At 33.0% G+C, this 22473-nt stretch overlaps 3 protein-coding genes across 13 annotated transcripts in view; 1 reads left to right on the forward strand and 2 right to left on the reverse strand.

The window, feature by feature from the left end:
- The window catches only part of LOC123684469 (spectrin beta chain), a 38459-nt gene extending 32482 nt beyond the window's left edge, over positions 1-5977 (forward strand). For 5 of the 10 annotated variants that reach the window (XM_045623741.1, XM_045623749.1, XM_045623742.1 and 2 more), the window contains 5 exons: positions 1211-1318; positions 2648-2788; positions 4750-5020; positions 5077-5259; positions 5320-5977. In XM_045623741.1, coding sequence (XP_045479697.1) covers positions 1211-1318; positions 2648-2788; positions 4750-5020; positions 5077-5259; positions 5320-5323 — 707 coding nt within the window. In that variant the 3' untranslated portion in view covers positions 5324-5977. Of the gene's footprint in view, positions 1-208; positions 257-1210; positions 1319-2647; positions 2789-4749; positions 5021-5076; positions 5260-5319 lie in introns of all 10 variants that reach the window. The other 5 variants (XM_045623748.1, XM_045623750.1, XM_045623751.1 and 2 more) reach the window with 3 other exon arrangements.
- Positions 5978-6160: 183 nt separating this feature from the next.
- On the reverse strand, positions 6161-21110 carry LOC123684470 (pyruvate carboxylase, mitochondrial). 2 transcript variants are annotated; one of them, XM_045623752.1, is made up of 15 exons: positions 20957-21110; positions 14193-14462; positions 13838-14094; positions 13124-13218; positions 12874-13042; positions 11627-11858; positions 11402-11528; positions 10259-10439; positions 9844-10155; positions 9337-9363; positions 8450-8847; positions 7941-8200; positions 7689-7884; positions 7304-7493; positions 6161-7249 (listed from the first exon to the last, which is right to left on the reverse strand). In XM_045623752.1, exons 2-15 carry the CDS (start codon positions 14420-14422, stop codon positions 6357-6359), a joined length of 3567 nt encoding a protein of 1188 aa, XP_045479708.1. In that variant the 5' UTR covers positions 14423-14462; positions 20957-21110; the 3' UTR covers positions 6161-6356. The 2 variants fall into 2 exon arrangements, with proteins under 2 accessions (XP_045479708.1, XP_045479709.1); XM_045623753.1 differs by lacking the exon at positions 9337-9363.
- Positions 21111-21611: 501 nt separating this feature from the next.
- Positions 21612-22442, reverse strand: LOC123684127 (28S ribosomal protein S28, mitochondrial). The gene is made up of 3 exons (XM_045623266.1): positions 22141-22442; positions 21961-22082; positions 21612-21899 (listed from the first exon to the last, which is right to left on the reverse strand). The coding sequence occupies exons 1-3, from the start codon at positions 22360-22362 to the stop codon at positions 21752-21754; spliced, it is 492 nt and encodes a 163-aa protein (XP_045479222.1). The 5' UTR covers positions 22363-22442; the 3' UTR covers positions 21612-21751.
- Positions 22443-22473: the final 31 nt, after the last annotated feature.

The raw sequence follows: 22473 nt of genomic DNA on the forward strand, positions 1-22473 counted from the left end.
TTTGTATATTTCATAATTCTTGATTACAAAGGTTACCTCATTTCATTTTATAATATTAAAGAACAACCTTTGTAGTTACCTGTTTAATCCACATTAGCATATTATTATTGTTCACTCACCAATTTGAGAACATGTGTTAGTTGCCACACTTAAAATTATGTTACCTACACTTCGCAATTTAACCCACTTTTAAAACCCTTCAATGCAGCGGGAAGTCAAAGGACTTCTTCTTTGAAAGCTAGTTCACCTGGTGAAGGTAACTTCACATTGATGTCTTATTAGGTTTAAGTGTTGCAGAAAATATAACACTAGATAAATTTATCCAAATTTCAGGTTATTGAATGAATAAATTGATGTTGATTAATGTTTCCAAAAAAAATTCTGCTTCACTTGAAACTACTTCTTATGTTTATAGTATAATTTCTTTAAACACTGATGGTGATGGTTTCTATTGCTTATAAATCTTTATACTATTCTTATATATTTCACTAATATTGTAAAAACTGCACTTCTCACAAATATCACTCTAAATTGAACTTGATCACTTTACCATAATCAACCTGTAATTTTATATTTCTCTTGCCTAATGTGAAAAACAGCACTATTAATAAAACACAGGTAAGTATTCTTCTTATTTCTTGCTTGCTTTTGAATGCTTAACTCAGAGGTATTCTTGGTCTGATATGGGTGTAATGCTTTGGTTTTGTGTGATTTTCTTTATCTTTTGAGTTTTATTTTTTGGTGTTGTATTAGATTAATGTTTTGGGATAACTGACTTGAGGTTGGACTTATTTAATACTAAATTGTTTTCAAAGTTTTGTAGTCGAAGTTATAATTTGTTCTATATTCGAGGTGTTAGTTTAAATGTATTCTTTAACTTTTTGAAAAATAAGTATTTGTTTCAAAATTTTCCCAGGAGGGTTCAATTTTCGATTTGAGGTCATGCAAGATGTCACTAAAATATTGTTGAAGGAAAAAATTTAAAATTTGCAACATTTTCTTTTCTAGTGAATAATTATTCACCAAGTCATAATATATAGATTTCTTTTTATTATGTATATTCTCTAGAAAATAAAGTATTCATTTAACGGAAACATAGTAATGACAACAACCAAATCCAAATATTTTGGGACATCTTTCATGAGGATTCTTCTGGTATGTTTTGTTGGCATGTTGTCTAATGCATGAGCATGTCTGTCTGTATGTATAGTGCATGGAGCCCAGCACCTAGAGGCAACACGTAGTAATCCAAGGACCCCAAAAATACAAACCCCTGAGCCTAGTAGTATTGCTAGTAAGGTCCAAAAACCTAGTCCTGGTAAGTAATGAGTGTCTAGTATTTTTGAGAGGGGCTTATTGTGATTATAAAGGCTTTCTGTATTTAAGGGCATTGAATTTTTCTCCCATCACATGTATAAATATTTTATTCGGTTTAAATTATGAATCTTTGGAAATATAAAGATAAAACATCATCTATTGGAAAGCGATTTATAAATAGAAATAGCTAAACTTCTAATAAATAGTATTAACTCACGTAACTTATAAAGGGTGTTTTTTTTAGAGCTATAGAACTTTAAATTGCAATAAAACAACGATGGATTATTAGATTGACATGCATTTTATTTATCCGCAAGATAATCTTGTGGCATTACATTTAAAATATGATTTCTGGCATATGACCGCCTCGGCTGGCTCGGATGTAGTCCAATCTGGACGTCCAATTTTCGATAAGTTTTTCCAACATTTGTGGCCGTATATCGGCAATAACACGGCGAATGTTGTCTTCCAAATGGTCAAGGGTTTGTGGCTTATCCGCATAGACCAATGACTTTACATAGCCCCACAGAAAGTAGTCTAGCGGTGTTAAATCACAAGATCTTGGAGGCCAATTCACAGGTCCAAAACGTGAAATTAGGCGGTCACCAAACGTGTCTTTCAATAAATCTGTGAACTGTGTGACATGTTGCGCCGTCTTGTTGGAACCACAGCTCCTGGACATCATGGTTGTTCAATTCAGGAATGAAAAAGTTAGCAATCATGGCTCTATACCGATCACCATTGACTGTAACGTTCTGGCCATCATCGATTTTGAAGAAGTACGGACCAATGATTCCACCAGCTCATAAAGCGCACCAAACAGTCAGTTTTTCTGGATGTAACGGTGTTTCGACATACACTTGAGGATTAGCTTCACTTCAAATGCGGCAGTTTTGTTTGTTGACGTAGCCATTCAACCAGAAGTGCGCTTCATCGCTAAACAAAATGAAATGGACGTAGTGCGCGATACGTATTCCGCACAGAACCATTATTTTCGAAATAAAATTGCACTATTTGCAAGCGTTGTTCAGGTGTGAGTCTATTCATGATGAATTGCCAAACCTTACTGAGAATAAATCACTTGACAGCTGTTAAATCGGTCGCCATCTTGAACAGTAATGCCAACTTAAAGTTATATACCTCGAAAAAAAAAAACACCCTATATATGCCAAAAGCATTTTCTGATAACTGACGATAATAATAAATGCTCTTCAAATATGGAAATGCCAAAAACTCTCATATTGTCTTGACATATCTCAAATAAAAAAGCCTATGCATGAAAAAAGTTGTGTTATTATTGCTGCTTTATTTGCGCTCGTATATTTCAAAGCACCAAGATCTGAAGAGAAACCAACCAAGCGAAAGGACCGCTCAAGAAGCAAGTCCCCCTTCCGCAGTTTTAGATGGAAGAAGGGTTCTTCTAAGAGCTCGGGGGCAGTAAGTGATGATGAAGCTGCCATAACCACACCAGGTAGACTTAACATTTCATTTAAATAATGATTATTTTCTACTAAGAAAAATATATCTTGGTTTATCATGTCAAGGCTGCAGCCTTGGCTTGAGGTGACCTATTATTCTACTATGAATAATCCATTCTTTGCTAATGCAATGTGCAAGGGTCATTTTAGTATACAGGTGGTATTGATCACGTTACATTTCAAATTATATTGACAGCTGAAATAGTTGTCGAATGTCAATTGTTTCCATCTAGACGTGCGTTCTTTTCACTTTTTGTGCTGAATAATGAACAATGTATTGAGAGGCATAATACACTGCGCAAAAAAATTAACGCACATTCTGAAAATCTCGATTTTAATGAAAGTTAACTCTACATTGACTTATTTTTTATGTTCTCTCGGGAAGGTTTTGAACGAAACAAGACACATCAAATGGAAGAAAAATTCAGGATTTCACCGAATCTTATGTGAAAGAAGAGAAATAAACAATTTTCAAAATACTGGAATGCTGATAAGTGATTTAATACTTGGTATTTCCACCCCTTGCGTTAATTACAGCTCGGCAACGACGGTTCATACTCAAAATGAGTGATCTTAAAATGTTCTCATCTAATCCTTCCCAGATTTCTCCGAGTTGGATTCCTAAGTCATTTAGAGTAGCTGGATGATTTTCTGAACTTCTCAGCCTTCTATTGAGGTTGTCCCAAACCTGCTCAATCGGATTGAGATCTGGACTTCTTGCTGGCCATTCCATTCGAGAGACTTCAACCTCTTCAAGGTACTCCTGAACGATGCGCGCACGATGGGGTCTGGCATTATCGTCCATAAAAATGAAATTTTCACCAATGTATGGTGCAATTGGCACTACATGCTCTTCAAGAATGTTCCTTATATACCTATCAGCATTCATAGCTCCATTATCAACGACCACTAGGTCTGTGCGAGCAGTCAAAGATATTCCACCCCATACCATAATCGATCCTCCCCCGAAACCAGTAGTATTCAGGAAATTGCACTGAGCATATCTTTCATGTGGACGTCTGTTCACAAGGGAACGTCGATCACAATGGTAGAGCCAGAATCTAGACTCATCTGTGAAGAGAACTCTTTACCAATCAGCCTCTTCCCAATGGATATGCTCTCTCGCAAAATCCAAACGCGCCCTTCGATGGGCTGGGGTAAGAGCTGGGCCTCTTGCCGCGACACGAGGCCTTAAATCATATTTTCTGAGGCGATTTCTTATTGTCTGAGTGCTAATTTGCACCCCATGAGTTTGCTCAAGCTGATTTTGAAGGAGGCGAGCGGTTGCGAACCGTTGTCTCAACGAAGAAACTCTCAAGTAACGTTCTTGAATGGCAGTTGTTACCCGTGGTCTACCCTGTCCTGGTCTTCGGACATTCATACCTGTCTCCCTGAATCGCTGCAACATTTTGGACACACTTGTATGGGAAACTCCAAACCTTTCTGCAATTCTTGTGTATGTCCACCCTTCTTATTGATCACTAGAATTGATCGAGAACAACTGATTTCAGAATGGAGCCAATACATTCAAAATCTGATAATCTCATCTTTTTTCATTTCTGCTGGGAAAAAACATCTGTATTGAAGAAAAACGTTGAAAGTGGATAACATATGCATGCATAATTCTGATAAAAATAATTATCATTGAGAACACCTTCAGTTGTAGAATAAATTTGAGATTTCTATAATGTGGGTTAATTTTTTTGCGCAGTGTAATTCGAAGTGATTCTATAAAATATGTAGTGAATCTATTATCAAACAGGTATATAGTCTAATAAGCATAACCATCACCTCTCATTATTATATTATTTTATATAAGTGTTGAATGCATGATCAGATTTTCGTTTTAGTACTTAATTATTTTCTAATTTTTATTATCATTCTTTGAAGAATGAATTGTTTACGATTAATTAGGTAATCATCAATCTCAAAAATTCATTTACAATTTCTCTAGAACGTGGCAGTCCTACAGATGATGACAATGTAGAAGGCAGTCTTGTACGAAAACACGAATGGGAAAATACCACAACCAAGGCCACTAATAGGTCTTGGGATAAGGTGTATGTGATGCTTCGTGGTACACAGGTATCCTTCTACAAAGACGCAAAAACAGCTCACTCTTCTGCTGATCAAACCTTCAAAGGGGAAGCTCCTTTATCCTTGCATAAGGCCAAGGCTAGCCGAGCAGATGATTATAAAAAGAAGAAACATGTGTTCCGATTGAAGTGAGTTTTTTTCATTAATCAAAACTTTCTTTTATCTAATTGTTTCTTTTTTTAAGATTGGACAGTGGAGCAGAATTCTTATTCCACGCACAGAATGATACAGAAATGAATATGTGGATATCAAAGATCAATAGTAGAGCAGATGCAGATTCAGCAGGTCCATCACGTTCTCAAACATTACCGGCTTCTGCTCAAAAAGAGGATTCCAAAAGACGCAGCTTCTTTACTCTCAAAAAAACGTGAGTGGTTTTTTTTTATGAATTCAAATGTTTAAATTTACACTGGATTTATTTTTTCAGGTAAATTCTGGTCTATTCCAATGATATTCTTACCTGTAAGCTTTACCTGATCAGACTGAACGAAAAATCAGTCCCTTTCACATATTATTTTGAATTTAGCCTACATTCTTTTCTACTGTAGAATGCACAGACTAGGAAAAATTTCTGAGGAGGAAAATCAAGATGAAAAGAGTTGAATTTCAATTATCCTGACTTGTTGAGTAAAATTTTTGACTGGAGCACAAAAAATGTTATACTAAAATATTACATGATGACGTAATTTTTAGATTGTTACAAAAAAGTGTATATCAATAATTGAATTCAGAATTTTTAGTTCAACTCTGCAAATTTAAGCAGAATTCTTTGGAAAAAACAATTTTAACATAAGATTCCTTCGACCCCCTTGTATGTTCAGATAAGAATAATTATTATTGTATGTAAATCAGTATATTTGCAAATTGTTCAGCCGCTGTGTTCGTTTGAATGTTAATTTTTTTGTTTTGTTGCAATAAATAATTCTATTTCAAAAATAGCTTTTGCTTATCGAAGATAAGGATGAAGTCTTTATACATATATATATTTATATTATTTGTAATAATTTCAAAAGTTTAGTAATATATTTTACATAAAAAATGTGTGCTTTTAAAAATAAAGTTATAAATAAATATTGTTTTTAGTATATACGTGATTTATTTTCCAACCCCTTGAAACGTAAACTGTGTACTGACGGAATATAAACCATAAGCATTGAACAGACAGGACTAAACATTATTTACTTGTTTTACACAGTGAGCAACCCAAAAAATCCACTCTCTTTTTGCTATATTACTCGGAGTAAAACCAAGTCAAAAGAACATAGAAGTCGAGTATAAAAAATATATATATTTGTAACAAAAGTATATCGCCAGTATATAACAATTCAAAAATTTCAAATATCTTGGAACAATTACTAGGATCAATATAAAATTATTCAATAAAATGGTATAATCACAAACTTAACAAAAAAAGGACCAACAATAAATTGAACTGGATTAAAATTTTAGATCTGAATAACCTTTTTATTCAACTGTGATCAGCAAATCTTCTGCTTCTAACTTCATACCCATGTTAACCTCAATTGTTTTGACAATTCCTGCTACAGGACTTTGTACTACAGTCTCCATCTTCATTGCAGAAAGGATAACCAATGGAGTTCCTTTTTCAACCTTATCTCCTACTTTAATTCTTATATCTATAACTTGTCCAGGCATTGGTGCTCCAACTTCATTTTTGTTTGCTTTGTTCGCTTTAGGATGTACCTCAATTTCTTTGCCTGCATCTTTGTCTCTTATATAAACTGACCTCAATGTTCCGTTCAGTTCGAAGAATACTTCTCTTTCCCCGTTTTCAGTTAAGTCTTCAGCCATGGCTAATGTCTTAATACCTAGGGTCTTTCCTTGTTCAATTGTTACTTCAAATTCTTCACCTACTTTTGGACCAACAAGGAACATTCTAGTATCTAGTTTATCAACTGGGCCAAATTTCTCCTTGAATGCAAGATATTCGTTGGTAACTTGTGGATAAAGTGCTGCAGAAACTACATCCCTATCATTCGAATTAGGGAAAGTTTCTTTCAAATCTGAACCTAGTTTCTTGAAATCTAGAGGCGATAAAGAAGCACCAGGTCTGCCTTCAATTCTGGGCATATCTCTTAGAATCTTCGATCTGAGAGGTTCTGGGAAACCTCCGTAAGGTTGCCCAATGTGGCCTTGCAAGTACTCCACAACCGATTTAGGGAATGACAGTTCTTCAGCTTTATCCAAAACGTCTTGACTCTTCAGTTTGTTTTGCACCATGAACTGAGCAAGGTCTCCTACGACTTTAGAACTTGGGGTTACTTTGATTATATCACCAAGAAGTTGGTTAGCTTCAGCATATGCTTTCTTAACATCTTCAAAGAAGTCTCCTAGACCTGAAAGGTTAAGATTTTTGAAAATATTGAATAGTAACTAAAAAAATAACTTACCTAATGAATAGGCTTGGAATTGTAGGTTGGTGTATTGTCCTCCAGGTATCTCATTGTTGTATACGTCAGCATTTCCACTTCTCATGGTGGTGGTACATTCAAAAGGCCCGTACAATGTTCTTGTTTGTTCCCAATAAGCCGAATATTCTGAAATTTTGTCCAGTGCCAAACCTGTATCTAAGTCAGTTCCCTACAAAAAATTAATTATTTTTGTGTAGCTCACCAATTATAATGTACTATAAAAAATATGTCTTTTAGATTTTGCTGATAATTTTGAAGCTATCTTAAACTGTTCAGACAGATCTAATTCAACAGGAAAGAGATATTTTTCATATGATTATTATTACCTGAATTTGTCAAATTTTTATTAGATTAGGAACTATACCTGTAAACTAGCTACAATTGCTCCCATAGATGGTTGACTAGTAAGTCCTGACATTGAATCAACTGCAACATCTACAACATCTGCTCCAGCTTCAGCACATGCTAACATGGCTGCAACTCCAGCTCCACTGGTATCGTGAGTATGAATGTGAATGGGTAGATCTGGATACTTGTCACGGAGAGCTGTTACTAGAAGTCTTTGAAAAAAACAAAGAATTATAAATGAATCACTATCAATGTACTGATGCCTTACTTTCCAGCTTTAGGTTTAAGCAGTCCAGCCATATCTTTAATTGCCAGCACGTGAGTACCACCTTTAACCAATTCCTCGGCTAGTTTCAAATAGTAATTCAAGTCATATTTTTTCTTCTTTGGATCGCTAACATCTCCCGAATATGAAATGGTACCTTCTACTATTCCTCCAGCCTTACCAGCTGCCTCCATTCCTACCAGAATGTTGGGCAAGTAGTTGAGAGAATCGAAAACTCTGAATACATCCATTCCAGTTTGTACCTATCAAACGCATAGTGTTAATCTCAAATTTGATAAAACTCATTGTGTTCAAGTTGAACCCACTGAAATGAGCAAGACAATCAAATAAATATGTCTGCATCACTATATTCTTTGATATTGGTAACCATATTTTTAATACAGGATTCAGAAATTATTCGTGTTAGTTCCTTTTTAACTTGCCAGTTAAATTAATGGTCTTGAAAGAGACTTCTATGTTTTAGTTTATTTGCATGAATAAATGTTACTTACGGCTAATTCACAAAACTTGAACACAACATTGTCTGGATAATTGGTATAACCAACTGCATTGGCACCTCTTAACAGCATCTGGAAAGGAATATTGGGAATCAAAGCTCTCATTTCTTCCAATCTCTCCCAAGGACATTCATGTAAAAATCTCAATGCTACATCAAAAGTGGCTCCTCCCCAATTCTCCATGGAGTAGAGTTGGCTGAAATTATGAGAAACGAAGGGTGATATCTTCAGTAAATCGTGAGTACGGACTCTAGTAGCTAGAAGTGACTGGTGGGCATCCCTAAATGTTGTATCCATCAGCAGTAGGTTCTTCCTAGATCTGACAGCTTTTGCAAAAGCTTCAGGGCCTTGCTCTTTATAGATTTGTCGGAGACCTTTTGGTGGTTTGCTACCTGCCCAAAAGATTTTTTTGTCAAATTCTGAACAATTCATTCCATTTTCAAATCAAAGAAGTGGTGCTCAGTAAGATAATTTAATTTTCTCAAATTAGAATCGTCACTTATCATTTTAAAGTAAAATCGCATGTTTAATAAAATATTACGATTTCTGAAATATATTTGTACCTGCTAAATGGAAAGCATGTGAAAGAGGAAAAGGAAGATGAAGAAACAATTAAAGCAATTTTTTATACAAAGCTCGAAATGTGCTATTCAATTTTTGCGCTCTGAAATGCTATAATGTAATATCAGAATAAGTTAAAAGAAATTTTGGAAGAACCAGGAGTTCATGATACACAATATCACAAATTAATTTTCTGTAAAAAGACATCCTCATTCATTTAAATAAAAAGTCTATAGTTAAGCAGCACTTCTTCAGAATAAATCAAAATCATGCATCGTATTTTACATATAGAAAAAAAAACAAAATAATACATTACTAACTTTCTGGACACTTAGGACCCAAGTACTCTGTAAGGAACAAAATATAAACAAAATTAAATGAATTAAATGGGATGCACTCAAAAATGAAATCATGGTTATTTGGTTAGGCAAGGAATATAAAAATGTGCAACAAATGTACTTGTGCATTATATTAAACTGAGTATTTTTCATACTAAAATTGCTTTTGTGCTAAAATGTTTTGTGTCAGAAGCGAGTGAAGTGTTTTTCTTGAAGAAAAATTCGAAGCAAACATATAAAAATAACAAAAAATAATAACAAGTTTCTAATTTAAATTCATAACATACCTTTCATTTGAATAATTTGAAATTTTCTTATAAGAGATGTTTATCAAAATTTATAACTAATAACTTAGTTTTCAGGAAATATACATCTCACCTATCATCACATTACAGTTTATTTTTCTTAGTAAAAATCAATAGAAATAACAAATCAAAAAAGACAGCCAAACCAAAAACCTGTTAAATAACACAACAATTCAATACTCACCCCTAGATACTTCAGGCACATGTGGTTTTATTTCACTTGGTTTCAAATTTGTAGCCAGAGGTGTTTGTGGTCCATTCACCAATACTTCAGCTAAATAATTAAGCAATTTTTGAGCCCTGTTCTGAGTTTGGGCAAATTTGAATAGTTGAGGATTTTCATCGATGAAATATGTGTCAACAGATCCATTCAAAAACTTCTGATTCTCTAGTACATTCAGCAAGAAGGGAATATTAGTTTTAACACCTCTCACTCTGAATTCTCGGAGAGCTCTGTTCATTTTTGCACAAGACGATTGGAGATCTTTGGAATGAGCTGGAAAAATCATTTATACTTTAGCATATTTTTAATTTGAATGTAGAAATGAAAAAAAAATTTTAGTTAATCAAACTAAGTTGTAGTTTAGGCAGGTACTCACCTATGATTTTCACCAATAATGAATCATAATAGGGCGATATTATTGCACCAGCAAATGCACTGGCTCCATCTAAACGAATACCCATTCCTTCACCTGATCTAAATACTTCGATACGCCCAGTGTCAGGTTGGAAGTTTTTGGCAGGATCTTCAGTAGTCACACGACATTGAATGGCAAAACCCTGGAAAAATGAAGTACCATCATTTCGATCAATAATTGAATATTCATATCTATCTTAATTCGTATATATGTGTAGGATCCAATTATTGTTCCCTGTAAATAATTGTGATGGAGACCTATTAGTTTCTTTTAGTGTCGAGGGCATGACAGTTTCAATTGATTTACAGGGAACGAATTGTTATTGTACATATAATGTAAAAAGGATGTGTAATTCTTCGGGGTGTCGAAGAATGTGTCATGTCGGTTGTAAAACTTAAGAGATTTACGGGGGTTGGGAAAGTTCGAGAACAAGACGGTTGTACCAGATGTGTTACATCTGTTTATCAGGTTCTAGTCCTTTTAGAATATTCGATTTCCAGGAATCCGCGAAGATCTTTGGGGGCGGTACGGCAAAAGCTCTTATTGGACTAGGGGATGGTACCTTCCCCTAAGGGTGTGGTCAAATCGAGAGAAGGGAGGTCTATATTCGAGAGAGGGTAGTTCCAATCGACAGAGAGGACAGTTCAAATTAAGCCGAAGACGGGTACAGACGGTACAGTTTAACTTAAGTCGAAGACGAGTCAAGTTCGGGCGGTCAACTTAAGACGTAAGACGAAAAGACGTTTCGCGGACTAGACGAGTCGCGAACAAGTTAAAGACGAGACGACCGAAAACTTGAAGTACGACGAAGACGTGTAAATCCAAGACGTTTCGAGTAATTAAAACTAGAGTTAAAGATGAAATTCAGTACCGTAGTGAGAAACTTGTAATTAAGACGTAATTAAGATCTTCTCAATACTGAGTTTGTACTGTATAATTGTGGCTTTGTAAATAGATGTAAATAATTCAAAAGAGTTTAATTATTACAAATCCTACAAAGTGACGGAGAAAAAGACGAAAGGCCAGCTAATCGAATCATACCTCTAGACGATCGATTAACCAAGCCTACATATGTAATGGGAAATGTAATGTCTTAAAACTTACGTCAGGCTTAATAGTTTCTTGTTTGATTCCCATTTCTGGAAGTGTCATTCCCTCAGCAATCCTTATCTGGGACTGTACCAAGTCAATACCGGTTATTTCTTCTGTTACAGTATGTTCTACTTGTAACCTGTAAATATGATTTGTTTTTTTATATCCAAATGATAATCATAACCCCCTCTTTTTCCATTAGAATGAAAGAAAAGTTATTTAAATTTTATGTATTACCTTGCATTAACTTCAATGAAATAGAAATTTCCTTTACTATCACAAAGGAACTCGACTGTACCAGCATTCTCATATCCCACATGTTTCGCAAGCTTTACAGCTAATTCAGTCATCTTATTTCGTATGGCAGGATCCAAATGAGGGGCAGGAGCCATTTCCACAACCTTTTGATGTCTTCTTTGAACAGAACAGTCCCTTTCATACAGATGGACTATGTTACCGGCCTTGTCACCTGAAATTACCGATACAAAATAAAAATATTATTATATCTTACAATTTTATAAGTGTAACTGAAATTTGGTTATTTGATTCAAGTGTGTGCGTTTTTGTGAGATATATTACAACAGAAATTTTGGTGTCTGCAATTTTTTGAGATATATAATTTTAGCTAGTATCAAAACTAACATCAATCAACATGTAATGGGTGTTTTTTTTCGAGGTATATAACTTTAAGTTGGCATTACTGTTCAAGATGGCGACCGATTTAACAGCTGTCAAGTGATTTATTCTCAGTTTGGTTTGGCAATTTATCATGAGTAGACTCACGCCTGAACAACGCTTGCAAATAGTGCAATTTTATTTCGAAAATAATGGTTCTATGCGGAATACGTATCGCGCACTACGTCCATTTTATTTTGTTTAGCGATGAAGCGCACTTCTGGTTGAATGGCTACGTCAACAAACAAAACTGCCGCATTTGGAGTGAAGCTAATCCTCAAGTGTATGTCGAAACACCGTTACATCCAGAAAAACTGACTGTTTGGTGCGCTTTATGGGCTGGTGGAATCATTGGTCCGTACTTCTTCAAAAACGATGATGGCCAGAAAGTTACAGTCAATGGTGATCGGTATAGAGCCATGATTACTAACTTTTTCATTCCCGAATTGAACAACCATGATGTCCAGGAGCTGTGGTTCCAACAAGACGGCGCAACATATCACACAGCTCGTGCCGCAATCGATTTATTGAAAGACACGTTTGGTGACCGCCTAATTTCACGTTTTGGACCTGTGAATTGGCCTCCAAGATCTTGTGATTTGACACCGCTAGACTACTTTCTGTGGGGCTAAATAAAATTCATGTCAATCGAATAATCCATCGTTGTTTTATTGCAATTTAAAGTTCTATAGCTCTAAAAAAAAACACCCTTTATCTCAAAAACTAAAGGTAAAAAAATCTGGTGGTGTCTTTAAAATCAGTCGTTGAATTTCTGATACCAATTTGTTTTTTCATTTTGTAGAACATACCCAGTAACTGAACCTCTATATGTCTGGGTCTCTCAATGAATTTCTCAATGAACATAGCACCATTTCCAAACGCCTTTTCTGCCTCAGAAGACGCTCTAATGAAGTTCTCTTCAACTTCTTCCATTTTCCTCACAACTCTCATACCCCTACCTCCACCTCCATATGCTGCCTATAACCACAACCAATTCATAAAATTCTTATAAAATATTTTATGTATTTGGTTCAGAAAGGAGAATATAATTTATATTACCTTGAAAATGACAGGGAGTCCATAGGTTGCACAGAATTCTCTGGCTTCTTCCTTTGTGGTAATCGGTCCATCAGTACCTGGTACTATAGGTACACCTAAACATTAAATTAAAACATTAGTACTTGTTACGAATTTTGGACACAGAACAACTATAGGAAGATTTGAAATGCAGCTAAAAAGAGTATGTTTTAATGATTGATTATTGCAAAATTATTTTTGAAATACCAAAAAAATTTCAAATTGATGTTTTCAATTGGATGATGAAAGAATCGAATAAAGGATATATTTATCATTGAGTCCTCAAACCAAAAATGAGCACAAAACACTATGGACATATAATTAAAAGCAGAGTGCACATAACTTTAGTTGAAAAATCATTTAATTTATAGCTTAAAGCATTAATTCAGCAAATAGGAATTTATTCATTGGAAAAGAATGTTAATATAACAGATTTCTCTTAGTTGACATAGATATTTGAAATAATACTTATAATTTCAATTGAGTTCAGTATCTGAACATGGTTTTTCCTCCATGCTGTAGTCATGTTTGGAATTCTTCAAAGGAAGGAAATTCTGAATGAAACAATAAATTGAGAGGGTACCATGAATTTACAAATCATGTGCAGTATAAAACTTGAAAGGGTATTTATCATGAATTTTATTCAATTCAAAAACTTAACATTGAACCTAGAGATATAAGGCCATTATTTCTTACCGGCAGCAATGGCAGCCTCTCTGGCAGCTACTTTGTCGCCCATCTGTTGAACCACCTTAGGAGATGGTCCAATGAATCTAATTCCAGCATCAATGACTGCCTGTGCAAAATCTGATCTTTCTGATAGAAAACCATATCCAGGATGGACAGCATCAATTCCATGATCTTTACAGATCCTGATTATTTCAGGAATGTTTAGATATGCCTCTACAGGGGGCAAACCTTCTCCAACTATGTAACTTTCATCTGCCTTCAATCTGAAATCGAAATAATTTGAAAAAATCTAGAAACATGATTTCCTAAAGATCCTACAGCACTGTAGAAATTTAACGCATGCAGGAATAACCTTACTTACCTATGAATGTGTGCTCTATCTTCTTTTGAATAGATAGCCACCGACTTGATGCCCAATTCATTACAAGCTCTGAACACTCGAACAGCAATCTCACCTCTGTTTGCAACAAGGACACTTCGGATAGGTTTGTACTCGATCTTTGTGGAATAAAAACATTTGGACCAGCTTGTACATTTTGTATGTACTTTCAATCTTAACAGGGAGCTTGGAGTGGTTAAACGAATAAACATTTTATTAAGGAATCAAAAACTTCCTTTTTGATGAGGTTACCTGAAAAAAAAATGCCAACAATTGGTGCTTGCAATTAAAAATTATAATTAAAATAACATAAAATTTGAAGTTTCTGTTTAGAAATTTTGAACAGGGAATTCACTAATTTGAAAATGGCACACTGTGAACAAAATAACTGACACATAACGCTGAACTCCGCATGAGTGTAGAAGACAGTCGTACCAATTAGCAAGATGAATAATTTCTATAGTCTCTTTCAAACTTTTAAATAACAGGTTGAAATTGTAGCCATGTGCCAGCTAAAAATGTTCGTGCATTTTGTGTAGAATGGGTTAGTCAAATAATGAACCACAAGATCTTCCGCTATATACACATATTTGATGACTTCAAATACCTACTTGAAATCATCAGAATGAGTTTACAATTTTTTTCACACTTAAATATATGTAAATGACAAAATATTGAAATAATTGTAGCGTGGTGGAAGTTGGTTGAAAAAAAAATTGCACCAGTCACATTCTCAGTTGTTCTTAAATATTTCCACCAATATTTCACTATTGCTAGCAGGAAGGTGCTTTAGTTTTGCGAACTGTGACTGTAAAATGTTCACCATTTTCACAATTTCAATACGTTGTTGAAGCGTGTATCGTTCCATTTTCAGTACTGGCGTAGTTTTTAATATTAATTTGAACAAGCGCGCAAAATCTCCTGAATTAACGTCATTTGTTTCTCTCATTTTTTTCAAAGCAATATTTCAATCATTTGTGACAATGACTATGTGAAAAAATAATAAATACCTTCTGCAATTTTGAACTTCCCACTAATTTTCTCGAAAATTCAATTAAAAACCCTCATATTCATAAGAATGGCCTACTCTACTCCTCGTTGAAGCAAAAGCATCAATAACAATGAAAAAATAAATGAATAACAAAATTTAAGTGTCTATAATTGGAAATAATTCCTAGTAATTTCAAAATCGATGAGGCCACTCAAAAATTCACTTCAACTTGAGAGGAAACAATTAACACTCTCAACTCAAACGAAATACTCCGATATATTATTGATGAAAATGTCTGCCGTTATTATACAATATGTTTTCGATATTTTATCAATGAATATTTTCGTGTCACAGTGTTTATTCAAACATGAGATTCGTATATTCGATGTCAAAGTCGAGCCAAGTCGCAAATTAGACGCTGTCGAGTACAATATTTTCCTTGAGTCAATATTTGTTTAGAGTAAATTCTCTCGTCTCACGATTACGGTATTTTGAGAGTAGTTTTATGAACCACCTTTCATTGGGGACATAACTCCCTCCCCCATTAATTAAAAGAAATAAAAAAAAAAATTAAGTTACAATTTGAAAAAATTTGCTTTTTCAAAGTAGGGATAAATTTCCCCCCCTCATGAGTCAACTCTGGCTCAAAATCCGAAAAATACAGTACAAGCTCTAAAATAATAAATATTAGGCCAATACCTTCAGTTGTTATATGTTGTTTGAAATATCACCACATCAAAAAAGAGATCAAGCATATGTGCATCAAAATCTAATACAGATTAATCAATTAATTCTAAACTAATATCTTGGGTTCAATTCATGATGTCAAGACGATCTTCAACAAATAAATTATGTTGTCTTCTACAAGGTCAGAAAGTTTATATACAGGACTCCGGATCAATGAATTAGAGTAACATCAAATTTACATAATCGAAATGTCTCGACTATAAATAACAGTATATCGAAGAAAATACATTCGAAAGCTTTACAAGTCAATGGGGCAAATTGGGATTATTTTATAATGCAAAGATTATTTTGATTATTGGTGCTAAGTAAATATTTGAAAATACTTCTATGAATTGTGATATATTTTTTTTCATTATACATTCAATAATGGTTGATTATTATCAAACGTGATTCAAGACCGTCGAAGAGGGGTATTAAACTAAAAAGTACACAAATTTAACATGTATAGAAATCTTTCTAGACATTTCAAATTATATGCATCATCTCAACTACAAAAATTTGATTTTTCATAAGAGGAATAAAATTGTTGTAGGTCAATCGGATAATCAAGGCTAACTAAATTAGTCAAGGTATTACTCGTAAGTTAATCATGATTTCTCTCATAGTAGGTACAAATTCTATAGTTATGTTTGTTCGCAATAATCGGTGAAAACGATAAATAAGATGAAGATAGAACTGATAACACTATATTTACCGGCATGACCAAACAATTAGTTTTCTCAGTTTATGTATCATGCAAACATTTCAATACCTTTTAGGTATTACCCAGGTCTAAATTAACAAGGTCTGTGCTAATCCATTAACCTTTAATCAAGTAATCAAGTATATTCGACAGGTGGCTTCCATTATTTATATTAAATCAAGGGCGTAGATTCTTTTTTTGGTGGGGGAGTGTGGTAATCGAAAAAAACTTTTGACGAAGTTTACTCATATCTGTAAGGTTCAATAGCGAAATATAAACAAACAAAAAACTAGAAATAATAGCATTTTTTTATTATCGATTCGGTTGTCCTTACCTTTATACAGGGTTTTCCTAAATTGGTGGTACGAAGAAAAATTACAGATTCCTTGGATAATTTCAATGATGGGAAATCCTATACATGGGACCGCAAACGCTTTGTTTGCGAGATACAGGGTGTTTCTTGTAGGCCTATTTTTTTGTGATGCTTATAATAGTTAATCAAGTCTTTATTAATCTTCTCTACAGATTGGTAAATAAGTACCAAAACTTATGATTAATTCATTCATCACAGCTTATAAGCTGTAAAGATACAGTTAGTATACCTACTGTAAATGTATATTATTTATGATAATTTGAATTTTCCTGAGGATTACTGAAGAATTGTTTGCAATTTTTTTCTCGAAATTGGTAATATGTACGACAAAACTACAAGAAACCAAAAAATGCAGTACTGGACCATGGTTTTTTTTCATTATTCTAAACTACCAGTGGTTTATCAAAAAAAGTTCTGAAGGAAAGAAGCGGATACACTTCCAGAAAAAATATCAACCTGTAGATTTTAAATTGGAGTATATATGCTAAATTTAAGTTAAATGTTTTGTGAAGGGAAGGTGCTATCAGAAAAAAACCTGAACATCTGTATCTCGAAAACAAATATTATAAAACATTATTTCTCAAAATGATCCGAGCAATTTGTCATTTCTGTTTGTACCTCCAATTTAGGAACACACTGTATAGTCAATTCAAAACTGATGTCTTCACAAAAAATTAAAATTTGAATGAAACACATAAAATGTTTCGATGCGAATAACTCATTTCGGTTTTTTGATAACAGCAGTATTGAAATTTTGTGACGAGAAAAAATCGAAAACAATGGGTAAGTATACATATACCGATGACGAATGCAAAAATCTCAGATGGCAAAAAAAAGGGCGACACCGATAAAGCGGATCATTAAAGGAATATAAAAACCTCGGACATAAACGTGCTTGTAGTGCAATAAAAGTAATTATCTAGAAAGCGATAATAAACTTATAAACCGTAAAAGGACTCAATTTTTTACTTTTGTGTCGATTCAAAAGAAAAGTAAAAGTAAAATGATTATTGGTTCATTTTATGGTAAAATTTTCGTTCTTTTTCTTTGAGGGTAATTCTGAGATTTTATATTTTGGAAATCTTGGGCAGGGGAATTAAAACTACAGATGGTTTCCTCTTCTTTTTAAAAGGAAGACCCCTGATGGGTTACACGTAGAAGTACTCAATATTTGACAAATTGCGCCCTTTCATCAATGACGTCTATTTTTATTACAAAAGTGTGTTAATATAACTCATATGTGATATGGATAAGGATATTCAAATAGTGTTACTTGAGGTAAATCAATAACTTCCTGCCAAAATACCTTCGATAGAACACAGCATTAGCATTAGCAGATACACGACATCAGAATATACAGGGGTTATTAGAAGAAGAAGTAATTAAATTAATACTTGTAGTGATTTTCAGACTTAATTTCGGAGTATACCTATTCTCGAAATTACAAATTTTCGATTGAGTGATCCATTTGAGAGTAGGTAAATGAAATGTATAGTTAAAAAAATGATTTTCAATATTAATTTAACTGAGTAAACAGTGAGTATGCAGAGGATGAACATCTCTTTTTATTCGACTGAGCTTAATTGAATTTGTAGAGTTAATTTAAACAAATGTCAAAGTAGACAATTTGGTATTTGAGATCAATTTTTTACATTCTGTTGGGAGATCATTGAAAAAACCACTTGAAATGATTAGGTATCCACATTTTTGTCTTTAAGACTTATGCGGAATTTGACTGTCATATGTCATTTTGTTTATTTCAAAATGAAATTTCGTGCACAGAAGAACTAAAAGTAATTTATGCTCTATATATACAGGGTGAGTCTTTGACTTGTACATATATCTCAACCGAAGATTCCTAAGGTTAAAGGAAACACTTTTTTCCGAAAAATACGAAAATCCTAAAAAATTTTTTTTGAGAGTTTTAATTTTTAAGTGGGAATCGAAGGAAATGATTTTCGGAATATAGTTTTTTGTTGATGTGATGAATCTTTTCCGAACATAAAACTCCATCGAAGTCCGGTCAACTCCAGAATACCCGCTATACTAACAGAGAAAAAGAATCGAATCGGAAAAAATAGTAGGTAAAGAAAAAAAGTGTTTTTTTCGACCTCAGGAATCTTCGGTTGAAATATATGTATATGTCAAAGAATCACCCTGTATTATATATTTATAAATCATTAAAAAGATTTTTGTTAAAAAAACTCATATGGGCTTAGCAAAACGATAACTAATTTCTGACCAAAGATTAAGGTTAGGACTTATCTATAGTTCGGACAAAAATCTCAACAATATTCCTTATTCAACAACTCATATTTAGGTGCTGGCTGAAATTTTTCTTTATCAAAACTTAAAAAATCACTTAGAGGCACCGTTGATAAGAGATTCCTTAAAATCTGTTCAAAAAATGGATTGATGAAGGAAATAATGATTAGATTATTCGTTAACGTGGTTGGGTGTATTTTATTATTCTTTCATTTCCTTCGGAAGGCGATACAAATTTGGATAAGCATCATTTACATATAAATATATAGTGATATTTCTTCGGCCAATTTTCAATGTTTTGAGTACATTTAGCTTAAAATCTGCACAGTGAAGGAGGTCGAATTAAAATATTTAGGTATCATTTATCATGATGCATTATATTTTTTTCCAGATTTCATAATTGTTACTTATTTAGATAACACTCGGTTAGAATTTTGTAATTATCAGAATACCATTTCGACATAAAGTGGTTTTTTTATGTTATAATCTTCAAGGAAAATATGTCCCTTCATGTTTTAGTGTTTGCATTTTTCATAATATAGTGTCTCTCCTAGAGAAGATAAATATTGTTTTGAGCGTATCGTTTCTTGTATCTAATTTTCTTACATCTTCAAGATCAATTTATTTATGAATTTGCAAGGACGTATCGAAATAGCTTTATGCATTTGAAGTTACTTCGATTTATAGACATAATATCGCAGGTCAATTCCCAATATGAACTATAAAATAATAAGTTATCTTTCATGTTCCGAACAAAGTCCATAAATTATTATTCTGAACAATTCAACATATAGGAGATCAAATAGGGTAAAAGTATAGGTATTAGTAGATTTTATTTTTCTAATAACACTAATTCATTGTTTGGTTATTGAAGACTTTTTCTTCGAAGAAGTACTTTAAGGAAAAAAGACACATTTCACAAAAGTTAATTTGAATAAACCAAAATTTAATTTATTTCTTGTAAATATACTCATTAGGTGTTCTTTTTCAATTGGTTTTATATTTATTCCTGCATCAATGAAAATCAGATATAATGATGAATTAAAGTGATCATTAATTAGTCTTTCCTATCAGAAGATTTATAGTTTTCACGAATTCAATGAGGATTTTACAGTTAATTTCTATACAAGTTATACTGCTTGAACAAATGAATTTTCATCAGTTTTTAATCCCTTAAAATATACTGATCAAATTGGCGAAATCATTAATAAAATTAGTGACTATTCTTGGAACCAAAAATGTATTCTTTTATTTTTGCTGTTTACTCTGTTGAATCCCTGTTATTTATAGGTCCTATAGGTTCGATAGTACAAAGTCTAAAAAAAATTGAAAATATATTTTATTCATGAGATATAATTCAAAAACAATGCGAATGTACATTGGACTTTAATAAGCAATAAAATTTTCGGCTTGCATGTTTTTCGCAATTCAAAATACCAAGAAAGATACTTTATGAATAATACACCTAGCTATTAAAAAATTCTACGGTACAAGGTACAATTTATTGGTTGAAGAAAGTATGACAGTCTCTATGTTATTGGCCCAATTTTTCAAGGTTTGTACAAAATAGGAATTTTTTCTTTGAATTTTATTGCGTAACTTGAGGGGTGTCATGAATGAATACACAATGATATGGGTTATTTTTAACGACACAACTTTGAATTTTCACCGTCTGAAGTCGCACTTACCTTTATATACGATTATTTCGGACGAAAAAATTTCAACTGGCACAGTTACGATAACCTCACCTCACCGCGAACTGTACCAAACTGGCGTGATTGTCATGAAATAAAATTCAACTCATGGAGAGGATTTCCACCAGGACAACTCAACTTGCCATGCTCTATTACCCAAGGGGATTTAGGATAGATTAACAATTATCAGCAAACGTGCAACGTGAGTTGCCTATTAATGGAAAATGTCATTGACAAGGTTAAAATCAGTTCGAAGAAAAAATAAAATCACCCTTTTTTCATAACTAACACGCACAGTTGAACGTGAATCTTATCTAATAAGATTAAAAATTTAAAATAGATTTATATTATTAAATACGCATTCCCAAATTTTCTGTTTTGAAAGAATAGAAGAAAGAAGTTTTCAATATAAGGAAAAAATCTATCTGTTAACCAAAGAATCATTTATTCTGTTATATTAATTTTGTTAGATTCTTATTTGAATACAATCAATTTAAGATTCAAATAGAACAAGCAGTACCAATACAGTATTTCAAAAGATAAGTATACTCTCAAATATTTCCTTTAGACCATAGTATGAGGATTAAATAAAATTTAATATTAATTTTTGAACAGATAGGTTAAAAATTCTTATTAGGAGTTCAGGAAATTTATTAATATACAATTTATTATTTATGAATTATTATATAATTAAGGTATCAGAAGAATCTATCAGTTATTTTTGTTCTTATAATACTTGTATAACTAGTACCTATTATTTTATGTGTATAAAATCTATTTGAAATATCTCTATACTTTTTTGGACCTATCTTGCACTAAGCCCAATAAGAAACAATTGGCCTCTAATAGTGTTAAATCTTTTTCATAGCCCAAGAATTTTGAAGATAATTCCAGATCCTTGATTTGAAGTCTTACTCTAGCTCCTCTCACATATTCACTAAAACATAAATTAGGGAATGCATAAATAGACTGAATTACATTTTTTTTAATGTACTCACTTAGAACTTTTTTTGGGTCTAGGGCAAACACAATGGAATTTCCACCCAAAATCTATGTACAAATCATCTTCTACAACATGAAATATTTTTCCAATTACTATTTTATTGGAAGGATCCCCTAACTGAAATTATAATTTTCAATGAATCTCATTTTATACCCAAATTGAATATATTCCTTACATCAATGAACTTTGAATTCCTTAACAAAGTTTCAAATGTCTCCGGTGTCTCAGGTTGAACTTTGGTAATTTCTTCGAATTTCTCATAAGATTTCGCAAAGCCAAGTGGCGCAGGAGATTTTTCGATCGCGGGTGTCTGATTTACGGAATCATCAGAAAAAAAGGCTGACTGAATCTTGAGCAGATTTTTTTTTCTTATTTGAGAATATAGCACTCGCAACATGTTCAAATCAAAATATAGCTATTAAAATTATTAATCCACAATTTTTTATTTTGAATGAGGTTAGAATTTAATGATCTATCCGATTAGTTCCAAAATACTTATAGTTCATTA

This window comes from Harmonia axyridis, chromosome 7, assembly GCF_914767665.1.
Source record: "Harmonia axyridis chromosome 7, icHarAxyr1.1, whole genome shotgun sequence".
In the NCBI taxonomy this organism is placed as follows: Eukaryota; Metazoa; Arthropoda; class Insecta; order Coleoptera; family Coccinellidae; genus Harmonia; species Harmonia axyridis.

Bases quoted from the DNA above. Each gene is read 5' to 3' on its own strand.
- LOC123684470 (XM_045623752.1), bottom strand. From the start codon at position 14,422: ATGTTTATTCGTTTAACCACTCCAAGCTCCCTGTTAAGATTGAAAGTA. The intron at 14,095-14,192 runs GTAAGTAAGGTT...TTTCGATTTCAG, and splicing joins GATAGAGCACACATTCATAG to ATTGAAGGCAGATGAAAGTT. The intron at 7,494-7,688 runs GTATAGTTCCTA...AATTTTTTGTAG, and splicing joins CAATTGTAGCTAGTTTACAG to GGAACTGACTTAGATACAGG.
- LOC123684127 (XM_045623266.1), bottom strand. From the start codon at position 22,362: ATGTTGCGAGTGCTATATTCTCAAATAAGAAAAAAAAATCTGCTCAAG. The intron at 22,083-22,140 runs GTAAGGAATATA...TTATAATTTCAG, and splicing joins GGAATTCAAAGTTCATTGAT to TTAGGGGATCCTTCCAATAA. The intron at 21,900-21,960 runs GTGAGTACATTA...TTTATGTTTTAG, and splicing joins AGACCCAAAAAAAGTTCTAA to TGAATATGTGAGAGGAGCTA.